This window comes from Gobio gobio (assembly GCF_949357685.1).
Source record: "Gobio gobio genome assembly, chromosome: 22".
NCBI classification, from domain to species: domain Eukaryota; kingdom Metazoa; phylum Chordata; class Actinopteri; order Cypriniformes; family Gobionidae; genus Gobio; species Gobio gobio.
Genome location: NC_137118.1, coordinates 43303967 through 43322531, shown reverse-complemented (window position 1 = coordinate 43322531; position 18565 = coordinate 43303967). Strand labels below are relative to the sequence as shown.

The 18565-nt window shown below is 37.6% G+C and overlaps 1 protein-coding gene across 1 annotated transcript in view; it reads right to left on the bottom strand.

Annotated features, from left to right (window-relative positions):
- LOC307118428 (uncharacterized protein) overlaps positions 1 to 18565 on the bottom strand; it is a gene marked incomplete at both ends in the record, with an annotated part of 30354 nt that overhangs the window by 11504 nt on the left and 285 nt on the right. The window contains 8 exons of the mRNA XM_079804036.1: positions 1343 to 1428; positions 1533 to 1633; positions 1865 to 1916; positions 2011 to 2043; positions 8836 to 8982; positions 9105 to 9193; positions 18280 to 18358; positions 18463 to 18505. Of these exons, the coding sequence (XP_079660162.1) occupies positions 1343 to 1428; positions 1533 to 1633; positions 1865 to 1916; positions 2011 to 2043; positions 8836 to 8982; positions 9105 to 9193; positions 18280 to 18358; positions 18463 to 18505 (630 nt within the window). The remainder of the gene's footprint in view (positions 1 to 1342; positions 1429 to 1532; positions 1634 to 1864; positions 1917 to 2010; positions 2044 to 8835; positions 8983 to 9104; positions 9194 to 18279; positions 18359 to 18462; positions 18506 to 18565) is intronic.

Genomic DNA, 18565 nt, shown 5'->3' with positions numbered 1-18565 from the left:
TTATAATGAGATCGGTGCCATCCGGTGGACACATTGAGCATTTTTATCACGCAATAGCACATTTTTTACCACTATAGTGGATCTTGTGTTTTATAAAAACATTTTTAAAATCATAGCTTCATCGGAATGGTCCGAAACTTGGTGACTTTATTGGTACTTGGTATATGAACACCCAAAAAAATAGGGGACAGGATTTGAAAAGTCTAAGTGGTCGTAAAAAGAAATAGTCACACTCAGGACCTTCGGGTCAAAAATGACCCCCATAGGAAATGAATGGGAAATTAGTTTTTTTTGTGCATACAATCTACAAATCAGCCAGGATGCAGAAAAAAATGACTCAACAGTGAAGGAGTGAATCTCTAAAACATCAAGAGTGCAAAACAGACAAAAAAACTCACACACACACACACACACACACACACACACACACTTATACACACAAAGACACACGCTCACACAAATTAACGCATGCCATTCCAAAAGCTAATTGTGTTTTTGTGTGTGTGTGTGTGTGTGTGTGTGAGTTTTTTTGTCTGTTTTCTGCACTCTTGATGTTTTAGAGATTCCCCCCTTCACTGTTGAGTCATTTTTTCTGCATCCTGACTGCTTTGTAGATTGTATGCAGCACAAAAAAACTCTGTATTTTCATATTTTTGCCAATTTCCCATTCATTTCCTATGGGGGTCATTTTTGACCCGAACACCCTGAGTGTGACTATTTTTTTTACGACCACTTAGACTTTTCAAATCCTGTCCCCAATTGTTTTGGGTGTTCATATACCAAGTACCAATAAAGTCACCAAGTTTCGGACCATTCTGATGAAGCTACGATTTTTAACATTTTTTATTTTAAAGAATTCTAGTCAGAAATGACCGAAGAGCCCCAGAGGATTAAGTATTAAACTGCAGTGTTTTCGTCATTCACATTTATTTCTGAAAATGTACATCACTCATCAAAAGTGTGGGGTAAGATTTTTTTTATGTTTTTGAGCAGTCTCTTCTGCTCACCAAGGCTGCATTTATTTGATTTGAAACGCAATTAACATTTTTGAAATATTATTACAATTTAAAATAACAGTTTTCTATGTGAATATAGGTTAAAATGTAATTTATTCCTGTGATGCAAAGCTGAATTTTCAGCATCATTACTCCCTTCAGAAATCATTACACATGCTACAAATCTTTTGTAAAATTATAAATGTCTTTACCATCACTTTGGATAAATATAATGTGTCTTTGCTAAATTAAAATAATTCATTTATTTAAAAAAAAATCTTACGGACTCCAAACTTTTGAACAGTAGTGTATAAATCTAGTCATGTACTCCATTGAAATGACTTTACCTTGTCATGATGTGGCGTAAAGGTTTGACCGGCACAAACAACAGGAGAATCTCCTTTAACCTTACACTGTTCCCACACCAGAGTCTCTATGGGAAAACACTTAGTTCATTACAGTCAGACGAATTAGGCGTACAATTACAACTGGACTCTTTTGGTGCAAGACTGTCACCCAGTATTCCCGGTGTTGTACCTGTATTCAGTGCATACATGTCTTTGAGTTGAGACCCATCCTCTGAACATCCACCAAACAACAATATCTGCTCTCCGACCAGAGCAAATGAGTGATCATATCTACAGAACAAAAGAGGAAGAACGCGGTCAGATGGAAAGACAGCAGATGCTGGGCTTGAGTCCCTGGAAGAGGAAACCCACAAAATAAATTCAGTAGTTTTAAACAGATGGTCCATGATTACAGCTTCATTTTCAACAATCATTCAGTCGGCTAAAGTTACAAAATGTACGCTGTTTTTCTGCACACAGTTTTAAAGTGAAATCTCATGCTGCAGTCAGATCACCATTTACCTTTCCGAAGGTTGAGTTCCTGTAGTTTTAATAGGCATCCAATTCAATGACACTGAAAGAAGTAAAGTATCAACATACAGTAAGTTACTATTAAAGGAACAGTTCACCCAAAAATGTACTCAAATATGATCTCATAATTTACTCACCCTCAAGCCATGGAGTGTACGGCTTTCTTCTTTCTGATGAACACAATCGGAGTTATATTAAATAATATCCTGGCTATTCCAAGCTTTATAATGGGAGTGAAGGGAGCCTCATGCTGCGTTCACACCAAACGCGAATTGAGCGTCAAAATCGCGTCTACCGCGTCTAGTTTCACGCGCGTACATTTTGAATGCATTCGCGCGTCAGCAGAGAATTGGACGCGCGTAGAAATCGAGCGTTTGAAGCGAAATTGACGCGCGTTCAAGGCACTCCAGGAGAAATATGTCATAAAACACCACTCTGCCTCTTTTCATTTTCATTAAACATATATATTAAGCATTAATAGCCACACAAATGTGGTCCAGGCAACTCCTACATCATGTTCAGTACATGTTAAATATCCTTAAAATATAAAGTTATTAAACTTCTCTTTGCCCTCAGTCAAAACGATTTGGCAGACAACAAATTATAGATTCATGAGAGCAAAGCTCGGCCGTTAGATCTACACAAAACGAACCACTACAGGACATCAGAGCCAGCGGCAGACGCCAGAAGGACTGGCCGAGGAAAGGCTGCCTTCGCCGGGGTTATGAGCAGTGATTGCCCGGTGATCGCCTGGATCTCACAACTCCAAAAACACAAGATTATTTTTTTAAAATAGGCGCTCTCTTTATAAATAAACCACAGATTTGAGCTTTAAACAACTACATTCCCACCTGAAAACGTCTTAAAACTACATTTTGTGACACAATAGTACTGTTTTTAATTTATGCAGGGTTTCTCATACACGTCACTTTACCACGTGACAGCAGCGAGCAGGCTCCTGATTGGTTAACGCGGCGCGAATTGACGCCAAAGTTCAAATTTTTCAACTCGGGCGTCAGATGCGAATTCGCTTCAAACGCGTGAATGCACAAAAGCACCATTCGCGTGTAACGCGCGTATCGCGCAAGACGCTCAATTCGCGTCCAATTCGCGCCATTCGCGCGAACTGGACGCGCGAATGAAGCGGATTCGCGTCCTTCGCGCCGCGCGTAACGCGCCTTCCGCGCCGCGGGACCTCCAGACGCGCGTCAACGCGCCTTTCCATTGACTTAACATTGAAATCACTCGCGCCTGACGCTCAATTCGCGTTTGGTGTGAACGCAGCATTAGATTTTGAAGCCCAAAAAGTGCATCCATTCATTATAAAAGTAATCCTCACGACTCCAGGGGTTAATAACGGCCTTCTGAAGTGAAGCCATGCATTTTGGTAGTAAAAAATATCCATATTTTTAACTTTATAAACTACAATCACTGGCTTCCGGTAACGGCCGTAAGCGAGTCTAGTTCCGGTGGAAGAGTGACCTCTGACCCGACATATGACGTAGCTCCTTTTTTTTTTAGACTTCTAATTTGTGACTGCCGTTTTGTTTAGCTCTAGGGTCTAGCTCTTATGCTACACCTACATAATGTTTCGGGTCAGAGGTCACTCTTCAGCTGGAACTTGACTCGTGTACAGCCGATACCAGAAGCCAGTGATTATAGTTTATAAAGTTATAAATATGGATTTTTTTCTTACAAGAACGCATGGCTTTACTTCAGATGGCCTTTATTAACCCCCTGGAGCTGTGTGGATTACTTTTATTATGGATGGATGGATGCCCTTTTTGCCAGATTATAAAGCTTGGAGGAGCCAGGATATTTTTTTAAATATAACTCAGATTTTGTTCGGGTGAAAGAAGAATACACACCTAGGATGACTTGAGGGTGAGTCAATCATGGGATAATTTATTTTTGGATGAACTATTCCTTTACCAGAACACTTGAAAAAGATTATCAGTAAATAATGACTTACATATTTCTCACAAATATTTCTTGACTTTCATGCTGCTTATAAAGTGTTTTTGTGGTTTGGAACAACACAAGAGTCAGTCATTTCTATTTTTGCATTTAAAAAAGGAATGAATACAACACTGTAAAAACGAACAAACGTGCTAACCGTTTTTGTTGACTTTACATACTGTGCAACTATTTGTAGAGCTGTCTCCAGTTGCATAAACTACTTAGACCAGTCTTACCGGTTAGTCATCTCATTTGTTTTTTCCTTAAAACGTAACTTTTGTTTAAGTATGATACGTGGGTTTTACTTAATTTTTTTTATGTCAACAGGTTCCACGTAATTGGGTTATGTTGAATTTAATTAAAATAGTTTATTTCAGTAAACTTAAGTTTTTTACATAAGGTTTCAATGCCATTTAGTTAAATCAGGTTAACATTCTTAATTTTATCCAAAACTATTCAATTTAATTTATCAAAAAGTAATCCAGTTTAATTGATTTCTTTTTATTTAGTGCAATACTATTTTTACAACATTTACAAAACCTTTTACAAGGTCTTATTGGCTAGCCAGATGATTTTGTTACATCCATAGCAAGCCCAAAGTAGTTGTTTTTTATTATTAAAACAACTTTAAATGATATTAGCAAGTCCTCACCCCAAGCACATGCTCTACACTTCACCACAATGGTAACCTCCACCTAAACACTAACATAAAAACTATTAAATACCAACATAACAAAACATTAAGCATTAAAAGTCTCTACCTTTTCTCATCTTGTTAAAAATGCATCAACTAGCACTTTATTTAAACATTTACTCTCCGAATTCAGCCCCTTTGTAAAGCATGATGGGAAGTGAAAGTCTTGTTTGATTGGGTTACTTGATTGAAACATGTTATTTCAAAATGAAAACATCAAGTTATGTCAAAGAGTAACTATTTTAAGTCAGTTTAACATGAATCAATCACATTTGAACCAGAAACCTGATATAATTGTGTTAAATCAAGATTAATTGCTTAAAGGGGCTATATGCGTTTTTCTGAAATTTAAACTCGCGACTGACACCTGTGGCCAAAAAACAAAACTGCTCTTATTTTCTGCTCGCTCTCGCAGCGGTGGTGACGTCACCTCCGCAGACAGCGCGGGAAAAATCCGACCCGATAGAAAATAGGAAAAATAGGATACCGGCTTATAGGTGCACCCACTGTGAGCGGACAAGGTGTCAGTATGCTCATCAGGAGATGTTTGAGTCATAAATGGTCAAATAAAAAGGCTATTGTTACGTTTATTTGGGGGAAAAAGTTGCATATAGCCCCTTTAAATAAAGTGAACAGCGTCATAAAATATTTTTTTGAGTGTAGATTGGTCTAATTTAAATAAAAAAAGTAAGACTTAATACCCCTTGACTAACTGCTAGTTGGTCAGACTAATTCTTAAGTCCCCTAAGTCCCCCTGCAGTAAATCATTTGATCCATTAAAACTCATCTTTGATCACCAAACTGATATATTTCAATATTTTCCTGTGAAAAAAAGAGCTTGAAAGTAACTCTACAGCCATGCTTCATTTAGGCCCTGTCCACACGAACACAGGTATTTTCAAAACCACAGGCCGTTGGCCGTTCGCCCACACGGAAACGCAGTATCCAGACACTGAAACCAAACTTTTTTGAAAACTCCTGCCAGGGTGAACATTTTTAGAAACTCTGGGTGCAGTGGTGTCGTGTGGACAGTGAAACCAAAGATTGTGCAAGTATAGGTCTCTGCAGGATAGTAATAGGAGTTACCAGATCAGTGGGCGTGGCCATAAACAGAGGGCCGTTTTCCACTGTGTTACCTGATTTGCCCATGTCACAGTGTGGGTAGGGTTTAGGGGTGGGGTCGGGTGAAAGGGATCATTTTAATTGCATGGTTTATAAACACCCATCAGTTTGAAAACACCCACACATTTAGAAAATACCCACTTCCTGTTCTGGCTTGTTGCATCAGAACAGGAACCGGGAATAAAACTTTTTCCAGGCTACTGATTGGCCAACATGGCTTTACGGTTAGGGTTATTTTCATGTGGGCGCGTTTTTTTAAACTGAGGGAAATACCCATGCACGTGTGGACTAGGCCTAAGTATAAGTGTACCATGAATATGCAAATGATCCCCGCCTCCACTCACTCACACCAGTTCAGAGATCCACTCGCTTAACTTAGTGAGGTAAACGCTGCACAATGTTATCACTCTTTACAACGTCGGACTCATAACTGTAATTAATATGATTAGCCTTTTGCTTGACTATGTTATCAGAAAGCTAATAATGTGCATCATATGTATAATTCACCCGCTATATTGCTAAATGTACCTGATTTTTCATATCGACAGAACAATATACCAGGATAATCTGCTTCTCTTTAGATGCCACTGCCTCTCAGCATAGTTAATGATATGCTAAAGTCCACCCACACGTTGATGTAATTGGTCACAAGGTAGTTTGTAATGTCAATAACACCAGCAATTTCAAACTGTGTCTTTTGTTCACTGGACTTTTAAGGAAAAAAATACTCAGCAATGGTGTTGACTTGCACATGGTTTGTCTTAAAGGGATAGTTCACCCAAAAATTTTAATTAGCCCATGATTTACTCACCCTTAAGTCATCCTAGGTGTATATGACATTCTTCTTTCAGACGAATAAAATTGGAGTTATATTAAAAAAGTCCTGGCTCTTCCAAGCTTTATAATGGCAGTGCCTGTTGCTCTGTTTTTGAAGTCCATAAAAAATGCATCTGTCCGTCAAATAAAGTGCTCCACACGGCTCCGGAAGGTTAATAAAGCAAATCGATTCTTTGCCTTCTGAAGCAAATCGATGCGTTTGTGTAAGAGAAATATCCATTTTTAAAACTTTATAAAGTTAAGTCAAGTCAAGTCAACTTTATTTATATAGCGCTTTTAACAATGTAGATTGTTTCAAAGCAGCTTTACAGTGTTAAACAGGAAAATAATGCAGCATAATTTTATTCAGCTGTATAGCCATTCTGGAAAAAAACGCTGATGTCATCAGTTCATTTCAATTATCATACAGTGACAGTGTGGGCTTTAGATCAATAATTAGATCAGTAATTTAGTTTAAATTGTTAATTTAGTTTATTAATTAGATTTATTTCGATGTTTAGTTGAAAAATTTAGTGTCCCGTGTCGGGCCGATCAAAGGCTTCCGTTACCAGGTATGCTCGTCAGACGTCGCGTACGCATCTTGAATTGCGAGAAGGCACTTTCAACACTTTTCCATGGAAGGCGATCGGCTGGAGCTTTACTTTATAAAGTTTTAAATATGGATATTTTTCTTACACAAATGCATCGATTCGCTTCCGAAGGCCTTTATTAACACCCCAGAGCCGCGTGGCGCACGTTATTTGACGGACAGGTGCTTTTTTTTTTTTTATGAACTTCAAAAACAGAGCAACAGTCACTGCCATTATAAAGCTTGGAAGAGCCTGGACTTTTTTAAAGGGTTAGTTCACCCAAAAATGAAAATTCTGTCATTAATTACTTACCCTCATGTCGTTCGATACCCGTCAGACCTCCGTTCATCTTCGGAACAGAAATGAAGATATTTTAGTTGAAATCTGATGGCTCTGAAAGGCCTCCATTGACACAATGGCACGGTTCACTCTCAAGACCCTTAAAAGGTACTAAAGACGTCGTTACAAAGTCCATCTCACTACAGTGGTTCTACAATAACTTTATGAATCGGCGAGAATAGTTTTTGTGCGCAAAAAAACCCTAAATAATGACTTACATAGTGATGATGATTTCAAAACACGGCCTCATGAAGCTTCGAAGCGTTATGAATCAGCGAGTCGAATCAGCAGTTTGAATCGCCAAATTTCAGCAGTTTGGCGGTTTGACACGCGATCCGAATCATCATTCGACTCACTGATTCATAACGCTTCGAAGCTTCATGATGCCTTGTTTTGAAATCATCATCACTATATGAGTCGTTATTTAGGGTTTTTTTGCGCACAAAAACTATTGTCGCCAATTCATAAAGTTATTGTAGAACCACTGTAGTGAGATGGACTTTGTAAAGACGTCTTTAGTGCCTTTTAAGGGTCTTGAGAGTGAACCGTGCAATTGTGCCAATGGAGGCCTTTCAGAGCCATCAGATTTCAACTAAAATATCTTCATTTGTGTTCCGAAGATGAACGGAGGGCTTACGGGTGTCGAACGACATGAGGGTAAGTAATTAATGACAGAATTTTCATTTTTGGGTGAACTAACCCTTTAATATAACTCTGATTTTATTTGTCTGAAAGAAGAATGTCATATACACCTAGGATGACTTGAGGGTGATAAAATCATGAGCTAATTTTCATTTTAGGGTGAACTAACCCTTTAAAGCGTATTAAAAACACCACATAGACATATAAACAACATTAAAAACTTGATTTTAACTACAGGGGTGACTGTGTTTATGCAACTGGTCTAATGTACATCAAGCTTATTACTATTTGAGTACAAAGTCTCAAATTAGTTACTCACGGTAATGTGATCAATCTAAAAAAACGTATTTCATCTTAGCTAGAGATTACCAACCTTTAACAACTTAACATAAGAAACCACAAAATATGTAAAATCATTATTTGAAAAAGTATTTTTTAACAGTCCAAAACATGTCAAGCATTTTTCTATTATAGAACTTCAACTCTTAGAAATAAAACATGACATCATGTGAACATTTTCATAATAAACAGAAAAATTATTATAATTGAATGGCTGTGCATGAGATGATATAAATCATTCAGTGTTCAAAGTTGAACAATAAAGACCTTCAAGATCACTATGTCGTCAAAATGTGTATATGAATATTCAAAACACTTTTTAATGTTTTACAATTCTGACATTATTTATCTCAACCCACTCTCATGAAAAAATGTGAAAACTTTATATTGCTGAACACATTTATTAATGCAGGCTAGTGTCTGAGATGGACAGGGATTGGTGAAGTCCTCACAGTACTGACCTGTGTTGAACATCATGAGGTCATCGGTCGGGACTCCATCCAGAATCCCTCCGTACACATAGATATTCTCTCCCAGAGCTGCTGCGCTGTGTCTGAGCGTCCTCAGAGTCACGCCTGCAGTGGGCAGCTTCTCCCACGTCAGCGTCACTGAGAATGACCAGAGAAAACCTCAAGCATCTTAACATGGGGTCACAAACAAAAGCTATTTGTTGACATCATATGCATTGACACATACAGAAGTATGCGTAATAAATGGTTTAGTGTCTTACCAATGTCAAAGCAATAGACGCCTGGGAGACACTCTTTAGCGTCAGGATGTGAGGAGCCTCCAAACAAATAGAGTTTTCCTTTAACAACACTATGGGAAAATGGGAAAGCATGTTTTGACTGTCACTTTTGATTTATCATCAAAATGAAGTGTACACTCACCTAAAGGATTATTAGGAACACCTGTTCAATTTCTCATTAATGCAATTATCTAATCAACCAATCACATGGCAGTTGCTTCAATGCATTTAGGGGTGTGGTCCTGGTCAAGACAATCTCCTGAACTCCAAACTGAATGTCAGAATGGGAAAGAAAGGTGATTTAAGCAATTTTGAGCGTGGCATGGTTGTTGGTGCCAGACGGGCCGGTCTGAGTATTTCACAATCTGCTCAGTTACTGGGATTTTCACGCACAACCATTTCTAGGGTTTACAAAGAATGGTGTGAAAAGGGAAAAACATCCAGTATGCGGCAGTCCTGTGGGCGAAAATGCCTTGTTGATGCTAGAGGTCAGAGGAGAATGGACCGACTGATTCAAGCTGATAGAAGAGCAACTTTGACTGAAATAACCACTCGTTACAACCGAGGTATGCAGCAAAGCATTTGTGAAGCTACAACACACAACCTTGAGGTGGATGGGCTACAACAGCAGAAGACCCCACCGGGTACCACTCATCTCCACTACAAATAGGAAAAAGAGGCTACAATTTGCACGAGCTCACCAAAATTGGACAGTTGAAGACTGGAAAAATGTTGCCTGGTCTGATGAGTCTCGATTTCTGTTGAGACATTCAGATGGTAGAGTCAGAATTTGGCGTGCCTTGTTACCACTGTGCAGGCTGGTGGTGGTGGTGTAATGGTGTGGGGGATGTTTTCTTGGCACACTTTAGGCCCCTTAGTGCCAATTGGGCATCGTTTAAATGCCACGGCCTACCTGGGCATTGTTTCTGACCATGTCCATCCCTTTATGACCACCATGTGCCCATCCTCTGATGGCTACTTCCAGCAGGATAATGCACCGTGTCACAAAGCTCCAATCATTTCTAATTGGTTTCTTGAACATGACAATGAGTTCACTGTACTAAAATGGCCCCCACAGTCACCAGATCTCAACCCAATAGAGCATCTTTGGGATGTGGTGGAATGGGAGCTTCGTGCCCTGGATGTGCATCCCACAAATCTCCATCAACTGCAAGATGCTATCCTATCAATATGGGCCAACATTTCTAAAGAATGCTTTCAGCACCTTGTTGAATCAATGCCACGTAGAATTAAGGCAGTTCTGAAGGTGAAAGGCGGTCAAACACAGTATTAGTATGGTGTTCCTAATAATCCTTTAGGTGAGTGTATGTGTGTAATGTGAAAAGTTAGGATTTTGTTTTTTTTAAAGAAATGAATACTTTTATGAAACAGTTTTCAACGTTGATAATAATCAGAAATGTTTCTTGAGCAGCAAATCATCATATTACAGCTTTGATCACAGGAATAAATTACACTTTACTATATATTCAGATAAAAATATGGCTAACACTTTACTTAAAGCCTTTATGCATTATAAAGGTATTCATTATAATGCATTATATCTTTTCATAAATAATTGTAACCAAAGTTAAAATGCATTATAATATTTGCAGACTCTGAAATTGGTTGTGTCGTGTTTTAATGCATTATACTTTCTAAAGGTGTGTTCAATGAATGGATAAGTATTATAATGTATTATAACTGTGGTTACAATTATTCATGAAACCATACAATGCATTACAAGGTGCATTACAAGGCATGATTACTGCATTAAAATACTTTTATAATGCATTATACATAAAGGCTCTAAGTAAAGTGTTACCCAATTGTTTTTAATTGTAATAAAACTCAACAGTTTTTACTGTATTTTTGAATAAATATAGGCTGTGTCCGAAATACCGCCCTATTCCCATGAATAGGGCAGTATTTGAGGGAATAGCCTTTTTTAGTGGTGTCCAAAACCAGAGGCAGACAGTACTTAAGTATTTTTACTTTCCAAGTAATTTTATTTTTCAAGTATATGTACTCTATCAGTGTTCTTCTTTGGAAAACTTTTACTTCACAACCTTCCAAAACATAATATTGTACTTTTTACTGCACTATGTTTCATATTGAATATCATTTAATACTTAATTACATTAAAAATGTAGTATTGTATACTTTTACTCAAGTAAAAGTAATTAAAATTTTACACGAGTACAAGTAAGAAAGTACTATATTTTTAATGTAATTAAGTATTCAAGGTAAAAAAAAAACACTTTTATTTATGAAATGTAGTGTAGTAAAACATATGGCATTATAAATGATGCTTTGGAATGTAATGAATTAAAAGTTTTCCAAAGAAAAACACTGATAAAATGTATACTTGAAAAATGTACTGGAGTAGAAATACTTAAGTATGGAGAATATCCGAAACCATACTGGACGTAGTGAACAACTGAGTGCACTCAATCAATGACATAATGCACCGGTATAACGAGTGTGAATAAAAGCTAACAAAAATTAGCTGAACTTTATAACTTTAACAAAATTATAAAGAAAGAAAAAGTGAAAAGACAGTCACAGACATAGGCTACCAATTGAGATAGATTTTAAACATTTTGCCTTATGTAAATATTACGGTGACGCATTGCTGCCACATACATATCATTTTTTTCACCTAATTATGTCATAATAACGAGATCTTATGAAAAAGAGACTACTGTCTCAATGTGACTACCCTGGTAAAAAAATCTTATGCCGTTAAAACGACCTCTTTTCTCGTAATAACGAGATCTTTTGTCGTAAAAACAACATAATTTTCTCGTAATAACGAGATCTTATGTCGTTAAAACAACATATTTTTCTCATTAAAACGACATGTATTTTCTCCTAATAAGGTGTTGTATAGTGATGTGTGAATATATGTCTGTATCCACATTAGAGAATGTATTTAGCCCATAGCACGAAATTGTTGTAATTTATTGATTGAAGTCTGCAGTTCATAACAGCCATGGGTAGCAGGTGCCATGGATCACTAATGATAAGCGTGCAACTTTAACCTAGTAATGATGGACCCCGGTGCAGCCACAAATATCATAACTGTCTATAATAGGCCTACTGTAATTAAGACATATATTCAAAAAATTTATTAAAAACAGAAAGACGCTATTTCAGCCTTAGGCTACTCAAAGGCCGCGGAAACATGACCATTGGGTTTGTTACGCATGTCAATCCATTCCCAGCGTTCTTGGTTTGCTTCTTATGTATTAAATATACAGGCAATTAGATGAACCTTGATCAAAATTAAAATACAATTTATAGAAAACGAAATTCACTTCAAATAAATGATTTCTGCAAAACAACACTCAACAAAAATCATGTCTGACCCCACTCCATGTCTCCAGACATATTGCGCGTCTTATAGCCTATCTTACTCATGCCGACGAAAGCGCCCGCGAATTCTTTAATATTTTTCATTTTTGCAGTTTTTTTTACCACTTCGTTATTTTGGCTCAGAATTTCGTTTGTTGGAAATATGAACTGAATTTAGAAATTAAATTTGAAATTAAAAACTTTGCGATAATAAACAAAATGCATTTTTGAAGCGTTTGGAGTGGAGTAGGCTAAATGCAAAACGTAGCCTATTTAGATTCATAGTTAGGCTACATGTTTAAATATTAGCCTATTGTATTATTGTTTTAATTTCATATGTTGATGATGAAAAGTGAGCAGCATGAGTAAGATATAGGCTATAAGACGCGCAATATGTCTGGAGACATGGAGTGGGGTCAGACATGATTTTTATTGAGTGTTGTTTTGCAGAAATTATTTCTTTAAAGTGAATTTCTTTTTTTATAAATTGTATTTTAATTTTGATCAAGGTTTCATAAACTAATGGCCTGTATATTTAATACATAAGAAGCAAAATAAGAATGCCGGGAATGGATTGCGTAAAGAACCCACTGGCCATGTTTCCGCGGCCTTTGAGTCAGGCTGAAAGCGTCTTTCTTTTTAATACATTTCTAGAATATACAGTGAGGAAAATAAGTATTTGAACACCCTGCTATTTTGCAAGTTCTCCCACTTGGAAATCATGGAGGGGTCTGAAATTGTCATCGTAGGTGCATGTCCACTGTGAGAGACATAATCTAAATTTAAAAAAAATCCAGAAATCACAATATATGATTTTTTAAACTATTTATTTGTATGATACAGCTGCAAATAAGTATTTGAACACCTGTCTATCAGCTGGAATTCTGACCCTCAAAGACCAGTTAGTCTGCCTTTAAAATGTCCACCTCCACTTCATATTGTCAGGCAACAGAACAACCCAAACGGAGTAAGTTTGCAATATGATTTATTCAAGCACAGTAGAACAGTCACGGCAGGTAAGTTGAAGAGTGAAGGTATAATTAGCTCAATAACTGAAGAATGGATCTGACAGAGTCTCTTATCTGATCTTGGCAGGATGAAAAGAAGTGGTCTGAGGAAGACCGGCGGGCTGAAGGAGGCTTGACGGTCGAAGACTGGAGATCCGGAGAACAGGCAGGATGAACAGAGGAATACGGTAGTCTCTTGAGCTGGTAAGCACATGAGTGAGTCAGTTGCGATGTAGTATCGACGAGACCTGACACTTGAATGAGGGAACTGGAGGTGCATAAAACAGTGAGTGCAATGACATGGGATTGGTGACAGGTGATGAAAGCAGGTGCAGGTGATCAGAACTCAGGGGATGCGGAGCGAGTGAGCGAGTGTAGAGGTCTGGCGCTGACGCTGATGCATCTGTGACACATATTAGATGCACCTGTTTGAGGTCGTTAGCTGCATAAAGACACCTGTCCACCCCATACAATCAGTAAGAATCCAACTACTGACATGGCCAAGACCAAAGAGCTGTCTAAAGACACTAGAGACAAAATTGTACACCTCCACAAGGCTGGAAAGGGCTACGGGGAAATTGCCAAGCAGCTTGTTGAAAAAAGGTCCACTGTTGGAGCAATCATTAGAAAATGGAAGAAGCTAAACATGACTGTCAATCTCCTTCGGACTGGGGCTCCATGCAAGATCTCACCTCGTGGGGTCTCAATGATCCTAAGAAAGGTGAGAAATCAGCCCAGAACTGCACGGGAGGAGCTGGTCAATGACCTGAAAAGAGCTGGGACCACCGTTTCCAAGGTTACTGTTGGTAATACACTAAGACGTCATGGTTTGAAATCATGCATGGCACGGAAGGTTCCCCTGCTTAAACCAGCACATGTCCAGGCCCGTCTTAAGTTTGCCAATGACCATTTGGATGATCCAGAGGAGTCATGGGAGAAAGTCGTGTGGTCAGATGAGACCAAAATATTACTTTTTGGTCATAATTACACTAAACGTGTTTGGAGGAAGAAGAATGATGAGTACCATCCCAAGAACACCATCCCTACTGTAAAGCATGGGGGTGGAAGCATCATGCTTTGGGGGTGTTTTTCTGCACATAGGACAGGGCGACTGCACTGTATTAAGGAGAGGATGACCGGGGCCATGTATTGCGAGATTTTGGGGAACAACCTCCTTCCCTCAGTTAGAGCATTGAAGATGGGTCGAGGCTGGGTCTTCCAACATGACAATGACCCGAAGCACACAGCCAGGATTACCAAGGAGTGGCTCTGTAAGAAGCATATCAAGGTTCTGGCGTGGCCTAGCCAGTCTCCAGACCTAAACCCAATAGAGAATCTTTGGAGGGAGCTCAAACTCCGTGTTTCTCAGCGACAGGCCAGAAACCTGACTGATCTAGAGAAGATCTGTGTGGAGGAGTGGGCCAAAATCCCTCCAGCTGTGTGTGCAAACCTGGTGAAAAACTACAGGAAACGTTTGACCTCTGTAATTGAAAACAAAGGCTACTGTACCAAATATTAACATTGATTTTCTCAGGTGTTCAAATACTTATTTGCAGCTGTATCATACAAATAAATAGTTAAAAAATCATACATTGTGATTTCTGTATTTTTTTTTCTAGATTATGTCTCTCACAGTGGACATGCACGTACGATGACAATTTCAGACCCCTCCATGATTTCTAAGTGGGAGAACTTGCAAAATAGCAGGGTGTTCAAATACTTATTTTCCTCACTGTATGTATTACAGTATAACATACAATATATTACAGTAGGCCTATTTTAGATAGTTATGATATTTGTGCACCGGGGTCCGTGATTTCTAGGTTAAAGTTATGCCACTGATGCGATCATGAGCGGTCCATGGCACCTGTTACCCGTGGCTGTTATGAACTGCAGGCTACATCAATAAATTACGATACTTTTGTGCTATGGGCACTGCCACTGATACAGGCAGCGGAAGAGTCTATTTTGTGGCGAGTCCATAAATCATTCGGGTACATCGAGGCATGCATCAATATAATAAAGTAGGTGTGTGTGTGTGTGTGTGTGTGTGTGTGTGTGTGTGTGTGTATGTATGCGTGCACGTGAGTGTGTGTGTGTGTGTATGTGTGTGTGCGTGCACTAATAACAAATAAGTATAGATAAATACAAAGCAGCGGGCGAAATAAGTAGCCAGGCCACCGTTTTGCCCGCTGCTCCCGATGGCCAGACCCGAATTCTACATTTAGCACAGTTATTAACAATAAAAACTATGGCGTCCTCTGTGTTAGCCTTTTAAACTATAAGTTACTTCTCAACGTGCACGCAGGCTATAGCCTACATAAACGATGTAAAACAGTCCGCGACCTCCCCCCGCTATATGGCACTGTCCACGTAAATTGGGGAAAAAAATAGAAGGAAAATAAAATCGGTTAGATTTCAATTTATTCAAAAGATAATTTCTTAAGTCACAATTTAGCAAAAGGAAATTTGAAAAAAGGAGAGAAAATGGCAAAAGTCCACTGATGAAGTAACCGAGAAAAGGGAAAAATTGGACGTTTGTTTCAATATTTAATTTTTTGCATTTGCACTAGCCTATATGGTCTGAAAATTGAATTGTGAAGCGTTACACGGACCAAACATCCATCCGTTTCCCAAACCGCTGGTCCAATGTGGCTATCATACAGGTATCAATTCTTTTTTAATTGATTATTAAAATGTTTAATTAAGGTAGTATACATACTACTTTCTATGCCAGAGTTGAAGATGAATCTTTTCATTACTACTGGAGCTGCCAGTTTGCTAAGTTTCAAGTGAATATTAAACAGCACAAACTATGCAAAAGCGGCAGCTCCTTCAGCGCACTCACTCACTTTCATTGACTCCTTCAAATGCACTACATTAGTGGAATAATGTAGGGAACAGGAAATGAGGGTATAGAGGGCGATTTCGAACACAGCTACAGTTTTTTAACAGTCACTTGTCGCCACCTACTGGTGTAACGATGCAAGTAATACAATCTTTATTTTCAGCGTCATTATTTTTCAAAACAAGATGTTTTGATCGCTATAGACATCAGTGTTTATATACAAACTATAAAATTTCAACTTGAATTATTTGAACAGAAATAATGATACTGTGTGGTTGGAAAGATTGTTTGTGAAGGTGTTTCATACACATGACAACAGCGCCCTCTGTATCAGCGGCAGCGCTAATGCAGATCTGAATGTTCATATACATGTACAATGCCCCTTCTCACTTGGTAAAATACCCATTAAATTAGCAATATTTCACCAACAGGTTTTATTATCATGGTTACTTGTTTACAAACATAATTTTTCACCTCACCGTTTTATTTGGAACAATCAGAATATTATTTACAGAAATAAATCATTGTTTTTTGAGAGATGGTATTTAAATAACATATATATTGTTAATCAGCTGATGGATGACTGGTCAGTTTTATTCTTTTCCAGAATTCTCCAAAACATTGTTTTTGAGGCTTCATTAAAGGAATATAATATTATATTCAACGCCATTCATAGTGATATAAAACCTCTCTTGAAAGGAGAGAAACATATAGTCCTTTTTCTTTGTATAACACTTCTATTTCAATTGAAGGGATTTTGATGAACCATTTTGTTCTTAATCTTATGAACATAAAATCTATTCCAGTATCATCTTTCAAGTGGATGGCATTATACAATATTAATTGGAGAGTGATCTGGTCTCTTCCACACAAATATTTGTTAACAAACAAGATAAAAGAAGTTAAAATATTACATAGATGTTAACCCTGTAATAGTGTACTCAATAAGAATATCCAAAACATAGAAGATAAATGCACTTTCTGTACAATTGTACATCTTTTTTTGTGAATGTGTTTGTGTTAAAGCTTTTTGGAATGAGTTATGTACCTGATCTCTCAGAAAAAACAAATGCCAAAAATATGTACTAACACCTTTAGTATTATTTTCTTTATCATAATCCAAATTCTCATATTCAGTACATATTTAAAGGAACACTCCACTTTTTTTGAAAATAGGCTCATTTTCCAACTCCTAGTTAAACAGTTGAGTTTTACCGTTTTCGAATCCATTCAGCCGATCTCCGTGTCTGGTAGCACTTTTAGCATAGCTTAGGATAGATCATTGAATCTGATTAGACCTTTAGCATCTTGCTCAAAAATGACCAAAGACTTTAGATATTTTTCCTTTTTAAAACTTGACTCTTCTGTAGTTAAATCGTGTACTAAGACCGACGGAAAATGAAAAGTTCTGATTTTCTAGGCCGATACGACTAGGAACTATTAGAGTATAGTTCCTAGCCATATCGGCCTAGAAAATCAAAAAATGCAATTTATCCAAATGCATTCAAGGTACACATTTTACATTTTGTCAATTTTTATTGACAAATGCACATTTTTGGGTAAGATCCCACTACTGTCTATTTTTCTAGTAGACTATAATTCCTATGTTTTGTCTTTGATGGGCATAAAAAATGAAAAATCTTTGAAAAGTCAAAGATTGCTTTCAATGTTTAACCTTATATAATTTTTTTCCTTCCCTCTGGCACTCTTTTTTGATTGTATATTTTTTTCGTGATCTTGGTCTTATTTTTTATTGTTCCTGTTGTTATGTACTTGTTACATTTTCATTTTTGGCATAAAAAAAACATTTAACTGTGCAGCTCTAGTTGCAGCTCTTGTACTTTTTGATCCAATAAATGCAGCCGTGGTGAGCAGAAGAGGCTTTTTTCAAAAACATTAAAAAATCTTATCGACCACAAACTTTTGAACGATATGTATATTTCATTACCATAGAGTGTGTCCTTCTCTTACTGTGGGAACGTCACCTTTCTGGGGCATCAGCTCCCATGTTACTCCATTAGATGAAACTAAAACAGAAGAACAAGTTGAAAAAGCTGTCATGAAATCAATGATGCATTTAAGAAAAACATTTATGCGTTAACAGCAAAATATTTCACCAAAAGGAGGCTACCTGTGATCATGTAAAAGTCATTAAGATATACTGGAGAATCCTCCTAAGGTCAGAAAAATAGTTCTTATTGTCGCACACACATCTATATTTTTTAAGGAACACT